Source organism: Halichoerus grypus, chromosome 11, assembly GCF_964656455.1.
Source record: "Halichoerus grypus chromosome 11, mHalGry1.hap1.1, whole genome shotgun sequence".
Classification (NCBI taxonomy): Eukaryota; Metazoa; Chordata; class Mammalia; order Carnivora; family Phocidae; genus Halichoerus; species Halichoerus grypus.
Window position 1 is genome coordinate 12,643,973 of NC_135722.1, and position 23,697 is coordinate 12,667,669.

Here is a 23,697-nt window from a genome sequence, read left to right on the forward strand (position 1 = left end):
ATGGAACGAAGTAACTTGATGTGAGAGTGGGATGGGGGATGGTTTCTTTAGAAAGAGTTCTCGAGAAAGCTTCTCTGACGAGGTGAGCTTTGAGCTGAGACCTGATAGACGGAAGGAGCCAGTATGAAGGCTCGGCTTGGCCCATGAAGTGGAAACCAGCGTGAGAAGGATCCTTACACCACTGAGGCGGGGCAAGTAGACAAGAGCCAGACTACCACTTGCAGGCAGTGGGCATGAGTTTGGATCAGTTGTTAGTGCAGAAGGAAGACACTGAACGGGGAGCATGGGGACGACGGGCTCTGATGTATGTCATCAAGCATGGCGGCCTGGGCTAGGGAGGCGGCAGCAGACATGGAGAAAAGTGGGTGGACTGGGAGATACTGAAGGGTGGCGAGTGGGGTGGGGGAGCCACGGACTGCAAAGACTTAATGTCGCCTGCCCCGTGGCGAGGACTCAGTCTGCGAGAGGAGGTGCCAGGAGGTGATAGAGGGTAGTCCGAGTGGTGAATCTGGGAATGGGGACATCTGAGTCCAGTCTGGGGCACTCTCCATGGCTGAGATGTGGAGACTGGACTGGGGCCCTTTGGGCTCCAGCAGTCTTGGTCAGTGTCCATCCCTGGGGCGTCCAAACAGGGAAGTGTCAAAGCAGCTGCTGTTGAGGCTGATTTCACAGAGCAATGGCCTGGGTCCTTATCTCCCTGCGGCTCAGCCCTGGGATGATGTTGGGCCTTTCACCACCTCTTATCTTATCTGCCCCACAGGGATGTTGGCCAAGCCCAGTTTCCAGGCGGTTGGTCAGCCCCAGAGGTCCAGCTCCCGGAGGACATCACCGCTGTGGGGGCAGAGCTTGGAACTAGAAGGGACTTTCCAGCCTGTTATGGTCTAAGGGGGAGGGGGTGGGGGGAACCTCTGGCCTGGATCGAACCTCTCTTTCTCTGCCCGTATTTCCTGACCTGCTGACCCTGGATTCTTTTCCAGGAACTCCTCAAGCCCATTCCTTTGGGAAGCCCTGTGCCAACCCCCTCCGCCAACTGCACTAACTATAACTTTCATCCTGGGAAGGCCCTGGTCTTGACGTGCCACACCATCTTATTACTCTTCTATGCTGTATGACAAATTGACACAAATTTAGCAACATTTGTAGCTTGTGAGGCAGGGAGGGAATGTGTGGGTCAGAAGGCCCTAAGTGGGCCCCATGTGGGTTCAAGTCAACCTAAATTTATGTCACTGGCACCAGATGTAGACATCAGTCTCTTGAGAGTTGGATTAATGTGGGTCAGTCCCAAAGACCTGGATCACTTCTAGACCTATGAACACGAGTAGCTGTCATTTACTGAGCAGTGACTACATGCTAGTTCTAGTGTTAAATGCTGCCTCAGTCAGGGCCCTGTGGCAGGCAGACGAACCTCTCCCTCAGCGATCTGAGCAGAAAAATGAAATTTATTAAATGGAAAGGAGATAGTTCAGTAAAATTGCAGGAAGAGAACCAGGGGCCAAAACCAGGCTGTAGGATGGGTGTGGGGAGGCCCCAGCTGCTGCTGTGATTCAGACCCTGTGGCTGGCAGCGTAGGGCCTGGACCCCGGACTCCCCTCTAGCACTGCGGTCACTGCCACCCAGGAACTGGGTCTACACCCTTGCACCAGAAGGGAGAGGTCTTCTTGGCCCCCACTTCTTGATCACGAGCTCCAGATGCCAAGTCTTGACTGGATGCTCCTATTCGATAGAGCCCTAGTCATATGCCAGCACTGCAAGGGAGGCTGGGAATCTATTTGGCACTTTCTTTTCAAGAACAAGAGGCCTACTCCCCACCAAGATTCGCAGGAAGTGGGATTCCAGAAACCAGAAGGCAGTGAGGGGGCTGGGTGGCTCATGTCCGCTACCCACACACTGTCTCGTTTGTTCCTTCTGATGACCCAGTGAGGTAGGGATAGTTGTCCCCACTTTATCAACAATGATAATGAGGTACAGAGAGGTTAAGGAACGTGTCCAGGGTCACACAGCTTTGAAGTGGTAGACCCTAGATTCAGACTTGGACTGTCTGTCGGGAGAGGGTCCCGAACCCACACTCTCAGCCGCTGCTCTCACCCCCCAGTGGATGTTGACCAAATGGAATTTCTAGGGCCACTAAGCTGTGGATTTCACACCCTGGACTGTGTGGCTTAAAGGAGAGACTTCCCTCAGGGTTGGGGAGGCTGAGCAGCAACTGACCTCTGAGCATTGGCCCTACCCGGTCATTGTCTGACTGTAATAGCTTTGTCCAACAGGCAAAGTGGCCCTGCAGGGGGGCCTGGGGACGGGGGTGAGGCTGAATGCAGCTCAAAGCTCCTTGTCTTTGCTGTTTTTGAGTCATGTCCTTGGTTCCTGCATTCTGTCTCCTTAAGTCAGTGGACATGAGGGGAAGGATATCTCCATTCTTTGACTCAAGATGGGATGTCCTCGGGGCGCCTGGGTGGCTCAGTTGTTTGAGTGACCAGCTCTTGATTTCGGCTCCAGTCGTGATCTCTGGGTCATGGGATCGAGCCCCATGGCGGGCTCCATGCTCAGCGGGGAGTCTGCTTCTTCCCTCTCTTTCCCTCTCCTTCTGCCCCCGCTCTGCTCACTCTCTCTCTCTCTAAAATAAATAAATCTTAAAAAAAAAAAAAAAAAGATGGGATGTACTCTGTTTTCCCCACCTCTTTCCAATGTGTACTCTGTTAACTTTAGTTACACAAGAAAGGACACTGTCCTTTGCTAATGCCAAGGTCATTCCATCCTCACTACACCTTTGCTCATGCCCGGATCGCCCTGTTTCCCTCCCCTTTGTTTACCACCTATATCCATCCAGGGGTGAGTCAGCTCCTTGTTTTCATGGAGACTTTTGTTTTTACAAATGGGAAAGCAATACGCAACTTTGTAAAAGTGTTCTTACTTATAGGTGCTTTTATTTCCAAAGGATAGTCTCTGAAGAGTGAAATTGAGCAAGTGACACGCACACCTTTAATCTTAATAGATATTGACAGATTTATTTCCCCAATCCCTGTGGCAGTTCACGTTCCCATTAGTGAAGCAGAGGAGCTGTGTATTCTGGAAAAGCTCCCTGGGAGATTCTGAAGTGCAGCCCAGGATAAGAACCACCGGTTCAAGGCAGGCCCAGAACGGCCCCCAGGCTCCTAAAAGGGGTGGCAGGAGAGAATCTGGAAGCAGATGAGTGGGCTCTCCAGGGAAGTGAGGAAACACTTCTTATCAGACCTCCCATTTCCTTCAGGTTGGGGAAACCCTCCTTTCTCTGGGGAACTTCCTCCAAGACCCCTCTATAAAATGTCACTGCGGGATGGAGAGAAGGAGAGTCTGAGCTTTGTGAACTCCTCAGGAGCCAGGAAGACCTCTGGGCAAGTAAGCGCTTTCCCTGTCGTGGTGGAGCTGATTTCGGGTATGTGTTCACCCTCTGGGGGGGCGCCCAGCCCAGGCTGAGAAGTTCTGCAGGGCTGGCTGGGACTGTGTGTAGCGGCTTTCAGGGGTCGGCAGGGGCAAGACTCCTCTTCTCATCCTTGCCTTTCATACTCCTTCTGAGGCACGTGACAGCTCTCCTTGTCCGGGGAGGGAAGAGCGTGGAGGACATGGGAGTGTGTGTGGCTTTCAGAGCTTTGAGGCGGGGAAGCACTATCTAAGCATTGCTGGGAAGGCCGACAATCACTGGTTCTCGGTTCTCTCTTATTTCATAGACTCTGAGGGGTCCGTTCAGTACAAACCAATAAAGGTAATATTCCCTTCTTCACATGCACACCCGCAGGAAGGCCAGGCTTGGCTGCCTGTCGTGGTCTGGCCTCACTCCATTCAGACAGGTTCCCAGCATCCCGGAGTTTCAGGGACTTCTAGTCATGCCTTTTCTTTTTCCACTCCACTCCCAAGGGTTGTGCGTGTGTGTGTGCATGTGTGAGTGTGTGTGTGACTAACTGCGTTCTTCATTGCAGAACAAAAGCCAAGATGAAAGTCCCCCTACTTCTGGCTCTTCTATTTGGGGCAGTTTCAACTCTCCATCTGAGTAAGTCTCCTTGGACTTTAGTCTCTCTTTCTTCACTTTGCTCCTTTCTAGAGTAGATGGGGTCAGAGCTACAGAGCCGCCTCCTTCGGCAGCCCTCCCCTACATCAGGATCTTTGCACACCCAGAGGAGCAGAGAGGCTCTAGAACCAGGAGTTGAAGGGACTCCCCAGGGCAACTGTGTCTGCACTCTCGGTTCCACCGTGACATTCTCGATTTTGTCCTTTCTGCATAATACCAATGATGAATATAATAATAGCTTCCTTCTATTTTGAGCTCACTGAGTGTGTCATGCTAAACATTTCCTATGCATTATCTCTTTTAAACATCATAGCATCCCCATGAGGTATGTACTATCGTGTACCCATATCACAAATGAAAAAATAAAGCTAATAGGTGATGGAACTAGTACCCAAACCCACAGCTGCCTGAATCTAAGTCCTTGCTCTTAACAACATGGGCTCTTATGGGAGGTTAGGGGGTCTCCTCCTGTTGGCTCCATTCCAGGTTCCTCTCTTTTGTTTTGTCATTAACAATCTTTATTTACCCAGTGTCTAAACAATATCTTTTTGCTTATATAGTTGCTTAGATAGAGCCCACATTTTTTTTACTATGTTATGTTAGTCACCATACAGTACATCACTAGTTTTTGAGGTAGTGATGCACGACTCATTGTTTGGTATAACACCCAGTGCTCCATGCAGTACGTGCCCTCCTTAATACCCATCACCGGGCTAACCCATCTCCCCCACCCCCTCCCCTCTGAAACCCTCAGTTTGTTTCCCCGAGTCCAAAGTCTCTCATGGTTCACCTCCCCCTCCGATTTCCCCCCCTTCATTTTTCCCTGCCTTCTCCTAATGTCCTCCACGCTATTCCTTATGTTCCGCAAGTAAGTGAAACCATATGATAATTGACTTTCTCTGCTTGACTTATTTCACTTAGCATAATCTCCTCCAGTCCCATCCATGTTGATGTAAAAGTTGGGTATTCATCCTTTCTGATGGCTGAATAATATTCCATTGTATATATGGACCACATGTTCCTTATCCATTCATCTGTTGAAGGGCATCTCGGCTCTTTCCACAGTTTGGCTACTGCGGACTTTTATTATTACTGACATGAACATTGGGGTGCATATGGCCCTTCTTTTCACTACATCTGTGTCTTTGGGGTAAATACCGAGTAGTGCAATAGTAGCTCTATTTTTAATTTTTTGAGGAACCTCTCGGTTGCCCAAGTCAAGGTGGACGCTGTCCATGGTTCTGGGGAGAAACAGGGGTAGATGTGAAGAAGGGACGCTTGGCCTTTCTCCCTGCCAGGGACTGTAACGTCTAACTCTGAGAGATTCTTAGCAGATGAGGCTGTGCCTCAGGATGGGGAGATGCCAGAAAATGAGGCAAAGGAGGCCCCTACGGGGGAGCTGACGCTGCTGGAGGAAGAGGAGGAGGGGTACTCGGGAAGTGAAGATGCCCCTGAGGAGGAGAGGGCTGTAGACTCTGCCTCAGCCCTGGGTGAGGAGGACGAGGACTTTCAGTGCCCTAAAGAAGAGGACACAGTGAAACTGGAGAACAGCCCTGGGTGCAAGAACTGTCGCCGCTTCCTCGTAGTGAGGAGCGCCAGGAGTTTTTCTCAAGCTCAGGTCAGTGGTCTGGGGCTGAGGCTGAGGCCTGGGGTGGGGGTGGGGACAGATGTCTCCAGCCTCTGCATCACTATTTGCCTCACTGGAGAGCCTGGGGGTGTCAGCAGGGGCTGGGGCGCACCCAGGTGTCAGGGTCAGAAGGGAGTGGCATGTGGAAACAGATCTCCAGCCTTCAAATGGCTGTGGAGGTGGGCATGGGGGTGGAGAAGATGAAGTTTGGAGATTTAGAGACCCAAGACTAAGGTCACATGAATTCCTTTGAGGGGGGCACTCCATTCTTCCTCTCTTACCCTGCCCTGCAGTTGATTTGCCAGAGGTGCTACCGGGGCAACCTCATCTCCATCCACAGCTTCTACTTCAATCGCCGGATCCAGTGCTCAGTCAGCGGGCTCAACCAGGGCCAAGTCTGGATCGGAGGCAGCATCAGAGGCTGGGTAAGAGGGGTCCCAGCTCTAAGTGGAAAGCTCTCCTGGACCCCAGGCAGGGCTCACCTTGCTGCAGCTCTGTCTGTGCTTCCCCTCTGATCCTCCGAAGAACTGGGGACAGACGGACAACTGGGGCGAGATACCCAGGAGGCTGCCTAGGCACTGGGAGGAGCCAAGGATTCAGAGTGAGGAGGTTTGGGGCCAAGTTTTGCTCAGCTTCTGACTGTCTGTCTGTATGACTTGGGTGGGACCATGAGCCTGTTTCTGCATCTCTAGGACGGGGTTGCAACTCCTGCTTACCTCTTGTTCGGGCCAGAAGGATGAGCGTGTCACTGCCATGCACAGAATGTGATGGTGATGATCACTGTGGATCAGCACTGCAGTTGACCAGGACAGTGTCCATCACGACCCAGTGGTCAAGGGCAAATGCCGGGTGGGACAGTTCCAGCTCTGCCTTTCTGCTCTCCCTTCGCCCCCGCCCACCTCTTCTCCTCCTGCCTCCTCTAGGGACCCTGGAAACGCTTTCGCTGGGTTGACCGCAGTTCCTGGAACTTTACATACTGGGCTGCTGGCCAGCCCCAGGCCAGGGGTGGCAGCTGTGTGGCCCTGTGTACCCGAGGTGAGGTGGGAGTGGGGACGAGGGACGGGAAGACCGAGGGCGGGGTGGGGGGCGGTGGGGGGGTAGGAGGGGCTCACAGAAGAGGTGCTGGGAGGGGCCGTTGCCTCCAGGGGAGGGGCCCGTGCCTCCAGGGGAGGGGCCTGCTGAGTCTTGAGACTCCCTCTCCGTGGAGGCAGGGGTGGGGTGGGGTGGTGGGGGAGGCCCTGTTGGGGTTAAGTCCGGGGAAACCAGAGGCTGAAGGTCCCTTCCTGTTCTGCTTTCACAGGAGGTCGCTGGCGTCGAACTCGCTGCCGCAGGCGCCTCCCCTTCATCTGTTCCTACTGAGCTGGACCCAGCCAGGAGTCCAGAGCCGCCCCTCTGGGGTAGCTGCCTCTCCTCCCCTGCCTGCTGCCCCTGCTTCCAGCCCCCAGCAATAAAACTGCTTTCCTGAAACTGACTTCTTTTTCCTCTGGTCATTGATTCTCTCTGCTTAGCCCCACCCATGAACTTTCTGCCCAGCAATGACCGCCCCCTCCCCACGCCGCGGTCTCTCATAACAAGGAGGCTGGAGCACAGGGTGGGGTCCGTGGGGCCTTCCTGAAGATGGAAGAATGGGCTCAGGTAGCTCTTTTCACACGACACCCAGTTCCTGGCACCTGATTAGCAGGAGCTCTCAGGACCCCACCTGTTTCTTCATTCTGGGTGGGCTCTCGAAGTCCGGGGCTTGCATCTCCACACCCAAGGGCCTTTTCTCCTTCCCACAGAGTGTGGCCGCCTTAACTGCCAGGAAATTAACATGTCCCTGGGAACAGTCCACAACGCGGACCAGGAGTCTGAGTGCCCCGGTCCCTTGCCCTGCAAGTGGACTAATTCTAAGGCACGTATTGGGTACTGTTTCCCAGGGCTTCCCAGGGGGCTCAACTTCCAGGTATCCCCTGAGGCAGCTGGCTTTGCACCACACATGTTATTGGCTGTCTTCCGTTATCCATCTGAATTCTCCTCTTCCTTACAAGTGTCCCTGCACCTCCCAAATAAGCTACTTGCCCTCAAATCCTTGTCTCAGGGCCTGTTTCTGGGGAAACCCAATAGAAGACAGCATGTTCAACTCTCTGTAAGACCTGGGAATACAAGACCCAGCTTCTGGCCATTCGGGAACATACTGTTGTTTAAAATAGAAGCACAACAACATCTACTAATTGTTACTGCTTATTGCACACCCACAAAGTACCCCCAGCTGAGGCAGGCACCTTGCAAAGGTGACCTTGTGTGATCGATAATTATGACCTCATTGTACAAAACCAGGCTCAGAGAAGTTATGGCCCTTGCAAAGACTGGCCCAAGGCAGAACCTCTAAATGCGGCCAATGTTGTGACTCGGCCATCTGTTCCAGAGCGTCTTCTTTCAACCATTAGGGTCCTGTGGCTGGTAGCACTGACTGCTTCCAGGACAGGGTCACCTAGGGATGGAGCACTGTGGAGAGGCAGGACACATTCCTGACCCTTGGGTTCATCTTGGGACGTAGGACTCCAACCCAGTGGGACAGGAGGGAGTCCCAGTCAGAGGTGGGGAAGGAAGGCATTCCGAATCCTCACTCCACCAAGGAGGTGAGCAGAAAATAAGGTGTCAATGCCCTAAAGCGCCTTTTCCTCCTGGACTCCTCAAATACATAGGGCTCTAGAATCCCAGAGGAAAATTAAGAACCTGAATTTTTTGAGCATTGCCCAGACTGGGGAAGCCGCTTACTCAAAGCTGCACAGTTCAGATTGAAGCCCATTATAACTGCTGTTCTATGACAATCTGCTGACTTCAAAGACAGTGGAATTCTGGAACGTTCTTCCAGGTTCAGCCTTGGGCTGCGTGCTGGGGAGGATGCCGCTTAAGTAGAACTTTCACTCCTTGTCCTCATAGACTATATTCTGCTGTGGGAAGGCATGGCTTCCCTTTATTCCAATATACATAATAAAGAGTAACACTATTACCCATTGATTAAGCATTTACTAGGTGCCAGGCTTTATGCTAAGTGGTAAGTGGACTTGGTCTTGGTCCTCATTGATCTCTTCTGTTGGGGCTGTGTGTTGTGACAGAAGTGGGCCTTCCAGTCCATGGAGATCCCCTGTGGGGGATTCATGTCAAGGAGCCATGAAAGAGGCATTTGGGTGCCTGGAAACATTCTGGGTCTTAATCTGGGCATGGCTCCAAGGGTACATTCACTCTGTGAAAATTCCCTGAGCAGCCCACCCTCCAGTACACTTTATAGGATGCATGTTATATGTCCACAAGAAAAGTCATACAAAAGTAAAAAATGAAATAAGAGGACTGGCCTTGCATCCCCAAGTGTGTGGGTTTGTGTGTCATTTTTTCATCTCCAACAAAATGCTAACTAAGCTCTGTGAAGCTAACGTGCATTTTTGGGACAGAATCCCTGGAGTTCGTTACACTCTGCAAAGCACAGAGCAGGAGCTCAATCAACACACAGTGCTCATTTGTTGATTGGGGTCACAGTTCCAGGCCTGGCTTCCTGACAAGGGCCACCTCCCCACCCCATGAGTCAGGCACTGTTCTGGGAGTTTGGCGCATTATATGGAGGTCCCGCTATGAGCCTCTGCTTTTGGATGAGAAAACAGAGTGACAGACGGGCTGCTTTTGGACTCTTGATTCCAGGACATGTCACACTACACTGCCCCTCAAGACAGAGAGACCCACCCTCTGCACAGTGTGGGGCAGGGCTGAATCTTGAGATAAGAGGCAGTGTTTGAAACCCCTATGAATACAAATGCTAACAGTAAGCCAGAGGATGGGAGTCTCATGGATGCTGGACACGTTGGACAGAATGTCTGGGACTAACACAGTTGGGCCTATCAAAGAAAGCGAGGATGTGGGAGTCCGACAGATGAGGGTCACACGTGCCGCTTCTTAATAGTTGTGTCTACTTGGGCAAGTCATTTAACCTCTCTGAGCTCGAGCAGTAGATATGGAGGCTAGAGATGACAATACCTAATTTGCAGGATGATTGTAAAAATTAAGTACATAGGATCATGGAGATAAAAGCCTTAATGAGACATAGTGTTTGGTCTGTGGTGGACCTTCAAAAATATTATTTTGGAATCAGACAAGCTTCACTGTGGTCAGTGAGGAGGTCACTAAACTCAATGCACTGTCTTTACCCAGGGTTTGTGTGTAAAGAAAGTGGGGTGAATGCAGAGAGGGGCAAGTTGTAGAGAAGGGAAGTCCGTGAGAGGAGGCAGAGGGAAGGGAGGCGTGGGGTGGCTAAGAGGCTGGAAGGCCTGGGTTTAGGCCTGTCTCTGACTTGCTGTGTCTAAAGCTCTCTGAGATGCCATTCCCTCACCTATGAAATGGACTTTCCAATGAAAAGACACATGTAAAACTTATCATGGTGCTAGCTCACTTTACTGGTCACCCCAAACACTGATGAAATGATACCCCTGGCTGGGCCCCAGGATGGGTTAGAAAAATGGGGAAGCGGTCTAGCCTTCCCACTAGGGAGATCTCAAGTTCAAAATCTGGAGACTGGGTTTTAGGGGCCTGGAATTGGCCCAGCCCCCAGTCCCTGAATCAGGAAGAGAAGCTGAGAGTCAAGTCCGTTGGGCTGGGGAGATAAGGGGCAAGACTGTTACTCTGCAATCGGGCACAGAAATGAGCTCTCAGATACTTCTCCATTTGTAGATCCCCTGAGAGAGCAGAGGAGGGGAGGACCCAGGCCTTTTCACCTTCTGGGCTACCTGTCTGGTGCTCTGGGTACTGGAGGTCTGGACTGGAATCCAATAATCAAATATGCATTGCCCAGCTAGGAAGGCACAGAGTTGAGACACCCACCCCAACAAGTCCTCTAGCTCTTGGCGGGGATATCCAGCAAACTCAGGGCTCAGCACTTGCCAGCCTCTTCTTGGATTGCAGTGAATTTGGCCCGAGCTTGATTGATTAAAAGTTTGCTATTTTGTTCATCGTGGATTTTTTGCATGAATCTTGATTTTTAAGAAAGATCACATTAAGGGGCGCCTGGGTGGCTCAGTCGTTAAGCGTCTGCCTTCGGCTCAGGTCATGATCCCAGGGTCCTGGGATCGAGCCCCGCGTCGGGCTCCCTGCTCTGTGGGAAGCCTGCTTCTCCCTCTCCCACTCCCCCTGCTTGTGTTCCCTCTCTCACTGTGTCTCTCTCTGTCAAATAAATAAAATCTTTAAAAAAAAAAAAAAGAAAGATCACATTAAAATATTGTTTCTCTTGACTACTGAATTCTTTAGTGCCCTCTTAAATTTTGCAACGGAGGCAAGTGCCTTGCTCATGTCCCTCTAGTCCCGACCTTGGTGGCGATAGAGAGCTGGTGGGAGATGGGGAGTGGGGGTGGGGAGAAAGGTGGCCCAGAGTGTCTGAATGACTCTGTATGAAGTTTTCCATTGCAGCTGCTGCCTCCTGGCCAGAAGATATGGCTTGAGATTGGACAAAATGGCATGTTCTACATGTTCTAGATCAGTGATCCACAGCCAGGGCAATTTAGCTCCCCAGAGGACATTTGGGACTGTGGGGAGACATTTTTGATCATCATGACTGGGGGAGGTGCTACTGACATCTGGTGGGTAGAGGCCAGGGATGCTGCTAAACTTATTACAATGCACAGGACAGCCCCCACCCCCCAACAAGGAATGATTTCACCCCAAGGAGCAATAGCACGAAGGTTGAGAACCTTGATCTAGAGCCACATCATAAAAGAATGAGCATAAAAGTTTTCACATATTAAAGATGAGAAAGAGAGGGAGAAGGAGAGGAGAGGGAGAGAAAGGAGGAAAGTGAAGGAGAGAGAGGGACAGAGTCAGACAGAGACAAAGACAGAGACAAACACAGAGAGTCAGAGAGAGACAGAAGGGTTTCAAGCCAAAAAGACGTAGAAATCACAGTTCTCCTACTTCCTATGCAACCTTGGCAAGTTGCCTTCCCTCTCTGAATCTCATTTTTCACAACTGTGAAGTAAGGATAAGCAAACCTTCTCATGGGATGAGGTGAAGGTGAGGGTTCAGGGATGTGAAGCATGTAAAGGACCTGGTCTAGATAAGCGCTCAGGAAGGCTGAGGCTCCCGGGGCCTCCTACCTCCCCCCAGCATGGTCTCCCAGCTCCCTGGGATTCCCCACTTCATTAGCTGGGATACTGGCCAGAGGAAGGCTTCTCCTGGGGTTAAGGAGTGTTGTTCAGACTGGGGCACTTTAGGGCCAGTAATAATGCCTGGACAATAGTCAGCTGGGGTCTTCTTGAGCACACCAGGGCGTCTGGGTACCCACATGTGAAGGGGGCCCCGGGAGGTAGGCCTCTGCAGTCCCAGCAGACAGCAGGGCTCAAGGGTGAGAGGACTGAGCAAAACTCTTATCAGCTCCTCTGCTCTCCACCCCAGCTGGGGGCAATCATCCTGACCTCTTCCCACTTCCCCAGAAGCCCAGTATGAGAGCTGCCTCTGGGGCCCAACAGCCAGAAGCACTGAGAGTGGCAGCCTCAGACTCCCAGAGGCGAGTGCTTGACCCAACATGGCATGCACCTCTGAAGCCCGTCCTCAGGACTATTATGGCCACCATCCTTTCCCCTCATTCCCCAGGGTGAATGAACGTGGCCCTGACTCAGAGCAGGCCTGTTCCTGCAGGGGCAAGGGTCTGAGCTCAGGGCCGTCCCAGGGAGCAGGGATGGGGCTTTCAGGAAAAAGGGACTTTTGTACCTGAGCTGACATCCCACATCCTTTTCCTAATTCTCCAGTTCAGGGTCTGTTCACTGGGGAGGAAGGAGTGCTCTAACCAACACTTTGCCCCTTAATCAACTGGTTAAACAAGCATTTCGTCCCCTACGTGCCAGGGGTTGTGCAGGCACACAGGACACCCACATGGAGGGAAGGGGGAGCTGTGTCCCTGTCCCAAGCCTGAGTGGACATGAAAGGCCCCCTGCTCCTGTCGCTTCTGCTGGGGACAGTCGCTGCTCTCCATCTGGGTAAGCCTCGCCTTCCTGTCTCACCAAACTTTCTCTTTTCTCCTCTTTCCTGCAGCTTTTTTGCCTCATGGGGCCAGGGCCCCAGCTGCCCCCCTTCAGTTGACCCAGCCCATCTCTGTTTCGATTTCTCCTGGACTCGGAACTGTGACCCAAACTTTCTGTCAGGGCTACTTCACAGGAAAACCCACCCACCTGTGAAGATGAAGGGCTTCTCACAGGTGCTTCCTCCCACCTCCACAATACACACCTGCGGTGTCAGCCAGAAGTCAGGATCTCATCCATTTGTGCTTATAACCCAAGCGTTCTCACCTCACCCAATGCTAAGGAGATCCAGTATTGGCTCCAGACGGTGGCTCTAAGAAGGCCTGCACGGGCCTTCAGAGCTGTCTGTGGTCCTGGAACAAGTGAGACCCCCCCCCCCGACCTGATAGCAGGTTACCCCTTCTTCCCAGAGAATAATGGCCCCAGTCTGGACAGCCGAGAGACATGGGCAGACCTAAGTCAGAATCTGGAATGTTCAGGGGGGCAGGAGGGAGACTCGGCCCTGACCCAGGAGGTGATTTCAGTCTGAGGGAGAGGAGACCAAGCCTTCCGGATATCAGGACACATTTGAGGATGAGGAGGCCATGGATTCCGACCCAGCTGCCCTAGACAAGGACTTGCAGTGCCCCAAAGAAGAGGACACAGTTTAAATTCCGGGCAGTCCTGGGTGCAAGACTTGCCACTTCCTGTTGGTGCGGAACCTCGAGAAATTTGTAAACGCTCAGGTAAGTGGCAGGGAGGCTACTGTCGAGGACTGGAGGCGGGGAGGAGAAGAGACTGGACTCAACCTTCTCTTCCCTTTTATCTCCAAGCCTAGTGTGTGTCAGGATCTCCTAGAGGTCTTGTTAAAATACATTTCTGGCTTTGCAAATCTGGGGCGGGGCTTGAGAGTTTGCATTTATAACAATTCCCAGGTAATGATGGTGTTGTTGGTCTGGGGACTGCACTTTGAGAAACACTGTCTGGACGAAAGGCTTTGGTATTAGATATGCCCGTGTTCAATCTGGCTCTGCCTGTCATTGGCTGTGTTACTGGGCAAGTCAGCTCACCTTTTGAGATTTCAGAGTCTTCGCTTGTCAAATGGAGACATACAGTACCAACCTGTTAGGGCTGTGGTTGAGGATTAAATGAGACAACACATGGAAGTATTTGGAACAGTCCCTGGGTCACTAAAACTCTCAGCAAATGGTATGATTATTCCGAGTATTAGTTTTTGCAAAAAGTTCTGACCACAGAGAAGGGACACAAGATGGGATTGAGAGGGGCAAGTAGGTCACTGATTTCTGACCTGCAAAGGGATGAGAAGCTCTCTCCTGGAGGCTCAGAGACTTGAGAAAAACCAGCGAGTTCTCTACCCTACATTTTCTTCTTTCTGCCGGATGTCTGCAGAAGGTGCTGCAGGGGCCACCTTGTCTCCATATACAACTACAACTTAGATTATCGCATCCTGTGCATGGTCAGAGGGGTCGACGAAGGCCGGGTCTGGATCGGAGGCTTGCTCAAGGGCTGGGTAAGTGAGGCACCAACCTCCGCAGGGACAGGAAGTTCTCTCTGACTGCCTCCAGGGAGCCCCTGCTGGCCGTCTAGCCGCATCTCAGCAGCAGAGGAGGCCAGTCTCAAGCAGCAGGCAGGGCTGTGCTGGAGCTGGCTTGGACGGGGTCAGGAGGACCGATGATTCCGGGCATCTCATTCCAGCTCCATGCTCATGGACTTCATGCCTGTAGCTTGAAATCTGCCCCCCGTGGACATACGCACACCAAGGAAATGGGCAATTGTTGTAAATCAGGGTTCCTTCTGCCCTCTGTGTTCTCACCGTCCCCCAGAGCTGGCTGTCGAACATTTCCCGGAGCATCACTGGAGTCAGGAGATAGGCTCCATGGCCAGCTTAGTGACCTATGAGCTGGATGACTTCCTTGGAGTCTCAGTTTCTTCATCTCTAAAATGGACCACTTCTCTCAAGGCAGCTCTGGGATTGTGGATGAATAGGTGCCATTATATTTGCCTCTCAAGCGTGGTCCCTGGGCCAGCAGTATCGGCAAACCGGGTAGCTTGTTAGGAATGCCCCATCTTGGGCCCCACCCTCGAGCTCCTGAATCAGAACCTGCATTTTAACAAGGTCCTCAGGAGATCTGTGTGCACAGTAAAGATGGAGAAGCCTGCTCTGTGTGATGGCTGGGGGTACTGGAATTGCCTGCAAGCCCTCAGGCATGGGTCTCTAGTGACTCTGGCTCCTGGCTGGGTGGGCAGTGAGAGGGGAAAGGAACACTCAGTGAGTCTTCTCTGGGGCTCCTGGATCTGTCTCCCTGGACCTCAGCCCTCTGACCCAGCCTATCACTTCTTTAGTTCCTGTGCCGGAGATTTCAATAGACTGATGGGAGCTGCGGGAATTTTGGATACTGGGCCCCAGGGCAGCTTGCGAAATGGGGAAGGCAACTGTGTGGCCCTATGCACCAGAGGTGAGGGGGACTGGGACCAGGGCAAGGGGGGGGGCAAGGTAGACTCTTACACACTGTACCTTTGAGGTCCCTGAACACACCTCCCTAAACTCACACCTTCCCGCAACTGGAGAAGCCACGTCCTCTGTGAGGAGGGCTGAAATGTAGGGATTCCTCAAAGCAAAACCAGGCGATGGGGTGCCCTGTATGGGAGCTAGATGGGGGCTCTCCATCCTCACCGGCAGCGCTAGGCTCGGGGCCTGGGGGCTGCTTTCCTTCCTCTGATATGAGGGCCACGAGGAGTGACTGACGCGACAGATGAGAGGAGCAGATGTGAATGCAAGGTATGGACAAGCGACGAAGGCAAGATGTGGGAATCAGGGCTGGCTGACGGATAATTCACCAGTTTGAACAGCATGGAAGCCAGATGTGAGGGAGCTAGCACCGTGGCTAAGACCGTACGTGCTGGAGGAAGCCTGCCGCCATCCACATCCGGCTCTGCCTCTTGCAGGCTGAGACCCAGGCAGGTTATTACCCCCACTAAGCCTCACTTTCCCCATCTGTGAAATGGGGATGACGATAACATCTACCTGTTGGGGTCACTGTGAGGATCAAGTGCAATAGCCCACGGGCAGCACTTAGCACACTGCCTCCCTCCTCCCTCGGGAAGAGCCGGATGCACCTTAGCTGGAAGGGACACGTGGGGAACACAACTGGCAGTCCCGACCACGGCCAGCCGGAGGAGGGAAGGAGGGCCACACGCCACACAGGCGGCAGCTGACATCACCGTGCTCTCCACTGCTGGCGAGGCACTGACAGTGGACTTCATGCGAAAGGAGTCTGCCCTTCGTCTGCTCCTTCTAAGCCCAAGGCTCGAGGCGCGGAGCCCCTGCCTCGGAGCCCCCTCCCTTCACCACCCCCGGCAGCCCCCAGAACCCCCAGGCTGTCCCCCAGACTTTCCTGACTCTGTCTCATTATCGTGCACACTGGAGGACTGCCGGTGGAGCTGTGGATGGCTCCCTGCCGTGGGGCGGGCCGGGAAGCACAGCTGGAGCACCTGGGGCCCCGGGGGGCTGGTGGGCTCCCCATGGCTCTTCTCTGCCTGACCTGCTCCCCCAGGCACCGGGGGACCGCCTCATTTGTGCACCAGGCGAGACTGGCCCTCTTGCTTTTTTGGCCCCTGTAAGGGGTGCGGGGAGGGGGTGGGGAGTGGGACAGCTTTCCAATGTGGAGGGGATGTCACTCATTCAAGAATTGGGGTGCACATGGGGTGTAGTGAGATCCCACCTGGGGAACCACATGGGAGGGAGGAAGTCTCCTCTAGGGCAGCCGGCTCCTCTAGCCCTGGGTCTTCCTGGCCTCTCAGACACTGGCCCCTGTTTTCTATTCTCCCAGCCACCTGTGGCTGAGTTCCAAGTCCCCAGATCCTGAGATGTGTCCTCCACTCCTTTCCCAGGTGTGTCCCCCACCCCAATCCCTTCTCCCTCTCCCCCATCCCCAGCTGACCTCCCTAGAGAGAAGACATTCTCAGACGGGAGCTGCCTCCCACCCGGAGGGCCTTGGGGCAAAAGTTACAGCATCAGGTAGCAGTGTGGCTCCTGTCCCTATTCTAGAGCCCCAGGCCCCCCGCCGCTTTCCCTCAGCTCACTGTCTCAGACCCCGGGGACCCGGACAGACAGACGGAGGGAGAACACTGCTGCAGTTCTTTGTTCCAGGCAGGATGCTGGGGTTGATAGGCAGGAAGCTCGGACCTGAGACTGGGTATTAAGAGGGCAGAGAGCCCTAGGTTGTTGGGGTGGGGGGGGGATGCAGAGAGAGAGACTTTAAGGCACAGAGCTAGCTAGCTAGCTAGATGATATACTTACTTCTTGAGCGCGTAGTTCTACATGGGGTGCAGGGAGAGCTGTGAGTGCACACACACGTGTGTATATGTATCTTGGTGTGTACAAGAGTCAATCCTTGTATACCTGTGTCCATCTGTGTCCATGTGAATCTATATTTATAAACATGCACAAATCTGTATGAGCCAGTGTGTGTCTGTGTGTTGAGTGTGTGCGCATCTTCAACGCCTCTGTGTATTTATGGATACATCTGGATGTTGTGCACGTCTGTATAGCTCTGCCCCCTCACGTGCCTGGATCTGGGTGTGCTTGTATATGTGTGTACCAGCAGGTTTGTGAGTGCGCGTGTATGTGCGTGTGTGGCGTACGTATGTACGGGCCCACGTCTGTGTGTACATCTATCTGTCCAGGCACGCGATGGGATGCAGAGTTTCAGGAACAAGAAGAACAGTATTCTCAGATGGGCTTTGCTGCTAAAGCGGCGGGAGTTAATGGAACAGGTCAGGGATGGAGACCCCCAGGGGAAGGAGGTGGTGAAAAAGCAGGAGACGAGTCCCTTGAACATGAGCAGGCCCCTGGCAGCAGGACGACGGGCCTGGGCATTGCAATGAACGTCACCAATGCTGGGCCCAGGGACTGCCTCTAGTGGAGGCCTCTCCTCAGGAGAGGGGTCTGTCCATCTGCCCTGGATGGACACTGAGCCGGGAAGCTTCTAATCACAGCATGTTGGTCTTCCCAGGGGCAGAGAAAGGGGGCTCCCTGGGGGTCAGACCCTCCTCCCCCAGGTCCCTCCCTTGCATACTTTAACAAGCTGATTCTTGATGCTCTGCTTCTAAAAGGACAGTGGAATCCTGCTGGGGGTGGTGGGAGGATGCTCGGTAAGGGAAGATCTGCATAGGGAGCTCCGGGACTGGTATTTTCGCTTTTATCAGCCTCCACTTATCTCCTGGTTGGGGAATGAGCTGTAGCCAACACCAGTGGCCCAGTATCTTGCCAGCCAACACAAGAGATAGAGGCAGGGAGGGGAAGGGAGCGGGGCTCAGACCCCTCCAGACTGAGGCTCGCTTGAGGCAGGACAGGGAAGATAAGATATCTCTCAGATGTCCAGCACTGTCAGTTACTGGGCTTCAACTTCAACCATTATGCATTTATATCTTTGGCTGTTTAAGGCCTTTCAGTCTTGGATAGCCCTTGATTAAAAGGCGAATACTCTTGGGAGAAGAAACTCCTGAGGGTGTTATCTATTAAAACCTCTGAGAGGTTGATGGGTAACTTGTGGAGAACAAGGTTTTGCGAGAAGGAACAGAGGAGGGAAGGGTGTGTGTAACCGTCAGTGGCCGTGGGCTGGGGGGTTGTGGAGAAGAGGGGGATAATGCGGCGGAGGGTGCTGTGTGCACCGTTTCCTCCTCCTGAGGACCCAGGAGGACTGTTTCCCAGTCTTCCTTGTGGTGAAGTTGGGCTCTGCGGCCTGCCGCTGAGCCTGGCCTGTGCGGTGGGTTTGGAGGTGCTGTAAGCGTCTCTGGGGCCTGGCCTTTCCGGGGTCCGTGAGCCTCCTGTCCCCCCTTCCTGCCCCCGTGACTCGGCCTCCGTGTGTCTAGGATGGCACAGCCACCAGGCGGGGGAGGGGGCTGTCTGACCCACTGTGTGATATGGAAATTTGAGGTTCTGCTATTTCCTTGGTCCTGCAGCCTAGACACCTCGTTTAGCCCAGCACATACCGAAAGGAAGGGGCGCACGGATGTCCTGGTTTTTCTCAGACAGCTGTGGCACAGAAGTCAAGATCGCAGACTCCGGAGCCATAAAGCTCGGGGCTGGAGGCCCAGCTCTGCCGGCTCAGTCCCTTCCCCTTACTAAGCCTCAGTCCCCCTTCTGTAAAAGGAGGGTCACAGTTCACGACCCGCGTCGCGCACCCCGCCCATTGCTCAGCAGGGGTGAGTGATCTCTAAATGTTAGCTTTTATGCGGGGTAACTTCAGACACAACGGACTGCTAGGAGTGAGTATGGGCTCCAGTTCAAACTTCCACGGATTCCAGATTTCTTTTTCCATCCGGTGGGATGAGTGACAAGCCCCGGCAACCCCAGCAGGGTTGGCGCCTTGGGGACTGTGCCGAGTCCGCCACGATGCGGCAGGGCCCAGCCAGCCGCTGTCGCTACTACAGACAACAGCCGTCCATCCAGCGCCCAGAAGCCGTGGCTCAGCTCCGTGTGGCGCACACGGCAGGCTCGCCGCCCCGAGGTCACACACTTGCTGGCAGGCCCAGGAGCGGCTGCTGTGCCCGCGGGACGACCACCCCAGTCCGGAGGAAAGGGAGGACATGGTTGCTGCAGTCTCCTCTGCAGGGAACATCCCTGTGACCCCTGCCAGGGCTGCCTGTGGGTCTCCCGGATGCAGAACGCGGCCTCCGCTGATGTCTCTGCTCGTCAGATCTCTGGACACGGCCTGATGCCCGAGGCCACCCCTGGGGAGGTGTGATCCCACCAGCCTGAGGATGAGGTGGGGGTGAAGGCCGAGCAGGGGAAGGGGTGATGCGCCTCCTGCGACGGAATCTGACCCATTTTCCCCCAGAGCGGGGCATCACTGGGGTCAGGCCTTTGCAAGTGCCCACTGCTCCTAAACTAGTCCCTTCCAAATGACTCCCAAAGCTGCCCCCCCACACCCCACCATCTCCCTGCACCTGCTGTAGAGGGGCCAGCCCTCCATCTGCAGGCAAGCTCCTTGCAGCTCAGACCACATGGCCATGCCTACACTCCAACTTTTCCAGACACCTCCAGACAGTGGGGCTAATGAAACTCGTCCTTCAGGGCCACCCTCATGCATGAGCCCCTTCTAATACCTAATTTCGTATTATTTTGAAAAGATGCCCTAAATTGTACATGCTTTAGTCTTCTGAAGACCTGGGTCTGCTCCTGAGCTCTGCCCTGGGAGACTCCCGGGCCTCTCACCGGAAGAGAGTCCAGAAAGGGGAGGGGACGCCAGGCTGACAGAGGTGTGGGGGGACTAGATGCTCCCACAGCAGGCTTTCTGGCTCCTTGCTTTTGCCAGGACACCTGGGTTCTCGTTTGGCCACTAACTGTGTGACCCAAGTCATTTCCCCTCTCTGGCCTCAGTCTGCTCCTCTGTAAACAGGAGAGTGGGACAAGAGGGATTCTAGCACTTGAACACTGACCACCGATTAGGACCCCGTGGGGGGTGGCCTGGCTGACCACCTGCTCACAGTGCATCGGGCCTCACTGCAGCCTGTTCACCAGCGTCATAAAAGAGCATGGCCCGCTGAGAAAAGGGCCTGGGTCTGGGAATCACGCCCACCCTAGGGGTGGCCTAATTCCACTGCTGGAGTGGGGGGCCCAGAGAGAGAACAGAATGGCCCTTCCCTGGTTGGGGACAGAGCTAAGTCATGCCTCCTCTTTACTTCTGAATTGGGGATCCACCCAAGTCAGAGAGAGAGACCTGCATCACTATCTAACTGGTCTCCCCTAAAATGGGGCCTGAGTTCCTGTTGAAAGCCCGGGGCTTACTCTTTATTCAGCAGAACCTAATCCCGGTCCCTGTGGGGAAGGCTGAAGCTGCAGGGGCGGATGCCCCCTGGGAGTTCACTCTTCTCTTGTGGGTGTGGGTGATGGAGTTAGATCTGGGTTCAAATCGCAGCCCTCTTGCTTCTTGGCTGTGTGGCCTTGGGCAAACGACTTAGTCTCTCTGAGCCGCAGTTTATCTTCAAAACAGGGAAACTATTACCTACCTCATCGGATTATTCTAAGGGTTAAATGAGATAATGTGTGTGATGGCGCCTGGCACTCGGTAGTGCCTTGTGACCACTTGTTACTACTATTACGCTCTCTACTCTTCAGAAGGGGGAAAACTCAGGTGCTGCTGCCCTGGGGCTCCTGGGAAGCTGACAGGGGCAAGGCAAGGGGTGAAGGGGAGATGGAGGTCTTAGCAGGGGGAACTACCTGTCTGCCAGGGCACTGGGAGGCCCAGACACCTGGGTCTGGCGTGGCTTCGTGGGGTGAGCAGCGGAAATGAGAGCCCCGCCCCTTTCCATCCTCCCTCGCCCGGGTGGGATGCCCTATTGGGAGGCCTGGAGCCCAAGGGTGAGCCTGGGGCCCTGGAAGAGGCCTTAGTGGCCGATGGAGTAGGCCCCCGAATCCGTGGACTGCTTCTCCTCGGTGGTCTGGTCGCTGGGGCACACTGGGTGGGCCGAGGCAGTGACCTTCAACATTGTCTCGTCCACCTGCAAGCAGAAGGGCAGGCATTATCATCCTCTGAGCGTCATCGTGCTCATTATCAGGGAGCTCCAGCAAGTCTGTGTGACCCCAGCAGTCCTTCCATGAACCTCATGGGCCAACAGAAACCTGAGCTAACCCATAGCTGTCCCGCCCCAGAAATGAAGAGGGGACAGTGAGTGGATGGGGGTGTCGGCAGTGATGAGCCACAGAGCCCCCACAGAGCCCATTCTTGGCCGAATCCCTCTCTTCTGGACCCCCAATTTGCATTGAGGTCCCATGAACTCCCCTTAAGAAGCCCCGAAAAGGGGGAGCCACTGAGAGCCCCCTGGGGTCTAGTGTCCCTCCCTGCCCTATCCCTTTACCTCTTGTGCCCCACCCCAACCCTCCCCTCCAGCTCACCTCCTCAAACTTTTTGGCTTTGTACTGGTCGGCCCCCTTGAGGAAGTTGAGCAGGATGATGTCACAGAGGACAGTCCCCTGGAGGAGAAGAGGCAGAGCGGGCTCAGTGTGGCAGGAAGCAGCAGGCTCAGGTGGCTGTGGAGTGGCCCTGGCAGTGGGCAGGACCGCCCTCAGGCAGACAGCAGGCCAGGGGTTGGGGTGAGTCCTCCAAAGACACCTGACTGATGTTTCCACTTGGAAAAACATCCAGGGGCTTTGCAGAATGTCTTCATCACCCACCTCTCCAGCTCTTGGCAGTGACCGCAGACCAAAATGCAGAGAGAGGACTTAGTGGGAGAAGCACAGGGTGAGGGGGTAAAAGTCCCTGGGAGCAGGGCTCTGTTCCTTTGGTCTGTGGAACCCTGGAGTCTCCTCCCTCACTTTCATGGTGGGGGGCAGGAACTTTATACCAGGTGGAGCCTCCTGCAAATGGGGAGGCTGCTGTGGGAGGGCTTTGCAGAATGTCTTCATCACCCACCTCTCCAATGAGCTCTCCGTGACTAGAGACGTTCACTCAAGGACTGACCCAGCAGGGAGGCAGCGAGGGAGACTGAGGCACCTGGCCAGAGGTCAGGCTTTCCATTCTAGGCAGAAGCAGAGCTTACCTGGGCCACTCCCCATGCCCCCCCCAGCTGGGGCCCCACCTTGATTGGTCTCCTGTCTGAGCCTGGAGGGGCTGAACTCACCACTCCCACGGACGTGAAGGCTGCCACAGAGCTGATGATGGTGGGGATGATGTTGAACTTGCCAGCCTGCAAGCAGAAAGACCAAGGCAGGTGGGCAGAGGGTCCAGCACGAGGTCCTGAGGCTTGAGGCTGAATGTGGACTCCCAGCCCGAGAGACCGTGGAGTGGAGGGTTCTTGGTAGACCAGGAGGCCCCAGCCCTTGACCGCAGCGGTGAAGAGACTAGAGATGTGACTCACTAAGGCTCTCAGAGCTGGTCAGTGGCAGGAACTTGCCCCCCGGGAGGAGGCTCTTGAGGGCCCAAGACTGGTCTGGGTTTCCTCCCCTGTCCTCCCCCTGATCTGCCCGGCCCAAGGACTCACGTTCCCGTACACCAGCACGTCAAAGCGGATGCCAAAAGCCTTCAGGAGTGTGCGGTACTCACTGCCATTCTCCATCTTGTAGTACTTGGCAAACCTGGAAGCCAGAGGTGGAAGGTGGGTCCCACCGTGGGCTCCTACCTGAAGCTTCAAGGTCCTCTAGAGCCTACAACCCTCACTTACTGAGCAACTCTTACTGACGGTTTGCTGGACACCTGCCACAGTCCTCCCTGTGCGGTTAGCTGACCCTCTGTGCAGACATCATCCTGGGGGCTTGTTACCAAGGCAGATTCCCAGCCCCACCCTGAACCTGTGGAACCCGCATCTCTGTGGGTAGGGCCCAGGACTCTGCCTTTTAAGTAATTTCCCTAGATGATTCTGATGTGTGCAAAATCTGAGTCTTGCTGGACTCCAAGCTTCCTCGGTTTTATTTGTCTGGGTATCCCTGGGCCTGGCTCACTGCAGACGCTCCCCTCCCCTTGGCTTCTCAGCCTGCTTGGGTTCAAAGCCTGGCTCTGTCACTTACTAGCTGTGCAACCTTGGCCCAGTTACGTAACCTCTCTGAGATCCAATTGCCGCTTTTATTATTGGGAATAATATAGAAGTCCTGCTTCACAGTGGTGTTGTGAGCATTGAGTGAAAGCACACACACCAGTGATCTAGAGCAGTGCCTGGAACACAGTAAGCACCCAGGGAATGCGTGCTGGTATTGGCTGTTATTATTGCTGAAGAAATACATTCACATTTATAGAGCAGTTTTAAAAAGCCCTGCGGGATAGGGATGTGACTGCTCTGTTTTTCAAGTGAGGCTCTGAGGAGGTTAAGAGACTTGTCCAGGGTCGCCCAGCTGGCTGAGACTCAATGCTAGAGTTGCCCAAGACTGTATCTAAAGCCAGTGCATCACCCCTACGGCCCTGCCCATCGTAGGCAAAACTCTAGTATCAGCAAAGTGTAATTTCTTGGGGCTACCATGGACCCGCAGGGGTGACAGGATCCCAGGAGCATGCAAGGGTTAA

General features: G+C 54.1%; 3 protein-coding genes across 9 annotated transcripts in view; 2 read left to right on the top strand and 1 right to left on the bottom strand.

The window, feature by feature from the left end:
• The first annotated feature begins 3,031 nt into the window (after positions 1-3,031).
• Positions 3,032-7,137, top strand: PRG2 (proteoglycan 2, pro eosinophil major basic protein). Of its 7 annotated transcripts, XM_078057999.1 has the most exons (7): positions 3,032-3,123; positions 3,245-3,409; positions 3,951-4,021; positions 5,338-5,657; positions 5,960-6,091; positions 6,590-6,701; positions 6,967-7,137. In XM_078057999.1, exons 3-7 carry the CDS (start codon positions 3,964-3,966, stop codon positions 7,023-7,025), a joined length of 681 nt encoding a protein of 226 aa, XP_077914125.1. In that variant the 5' UTR covers positions 3,032-3,123; positions 3,245-3,409; positions 3,951-3,963; the 3' UTR covers positions 7,026-7,137. The 7 variants fall into 7 exon arrangements, with proteins under 7 accessions (XP_077914125.1, XP_077914126.1, XP_077914124.1 ...); XM_078058000.1 differs by having other exon boundaries at positions 3,075-3,372; XM_078057998.1 differs by having other exon boundaries at positions 3,079-3,409.
• A 5,463-nt stretch (positions 7,138-12,600) lies between these two features.
• PRG3 (proteoglycan 3, pro eosinophil major basic protein 2) lies at positions 12,601-15,999 on the top strand. Its single transcript, XM_036076588.2, is given in 7 exon segments — positions 12,601-12,658; positions 13,111-13,220; positions 13,222-13,424; positions 14,078-14,210; positions 15,044-15,118; positions 15,120-15,174; positions 15,956-15,999. Coding segments are annotated over 7 exon segments (678 nt in total).
• Positions 16,000-18,912: 2,913 nt separating this feature from the next.
• The window catches only part of P2RX3 (purinergic receptor P2X 3), a 28,678-nt gene continuing 23,893 nt past the window's right edge, over positions 18,913-23,697 (bottom strand). Inside the window, exons 9-12 of the mRNA XM_036076582.2 lie at positions 22,685-22,778; positions 22,325-22,390; positions 21,600-21,677; positions 18,913-21,205 (exon numbers count right to left, since the gene is read on the bottom strand). Of these exons, the coding sequence (XP_035932475.1) occupies positions 21,092-21,205; positions 21,600-21,677; positions 22,325-22,390; positions 22,685-22,778 (352 nt within the window). The 3' untranslated portion in view covers positions 18,913-21,091. The remainder of the gene's footprint in view (positions 21,206-21,599; positions 21,678-22,324; positions 22,391-22,684; positions 22,779-23,697) is intronic.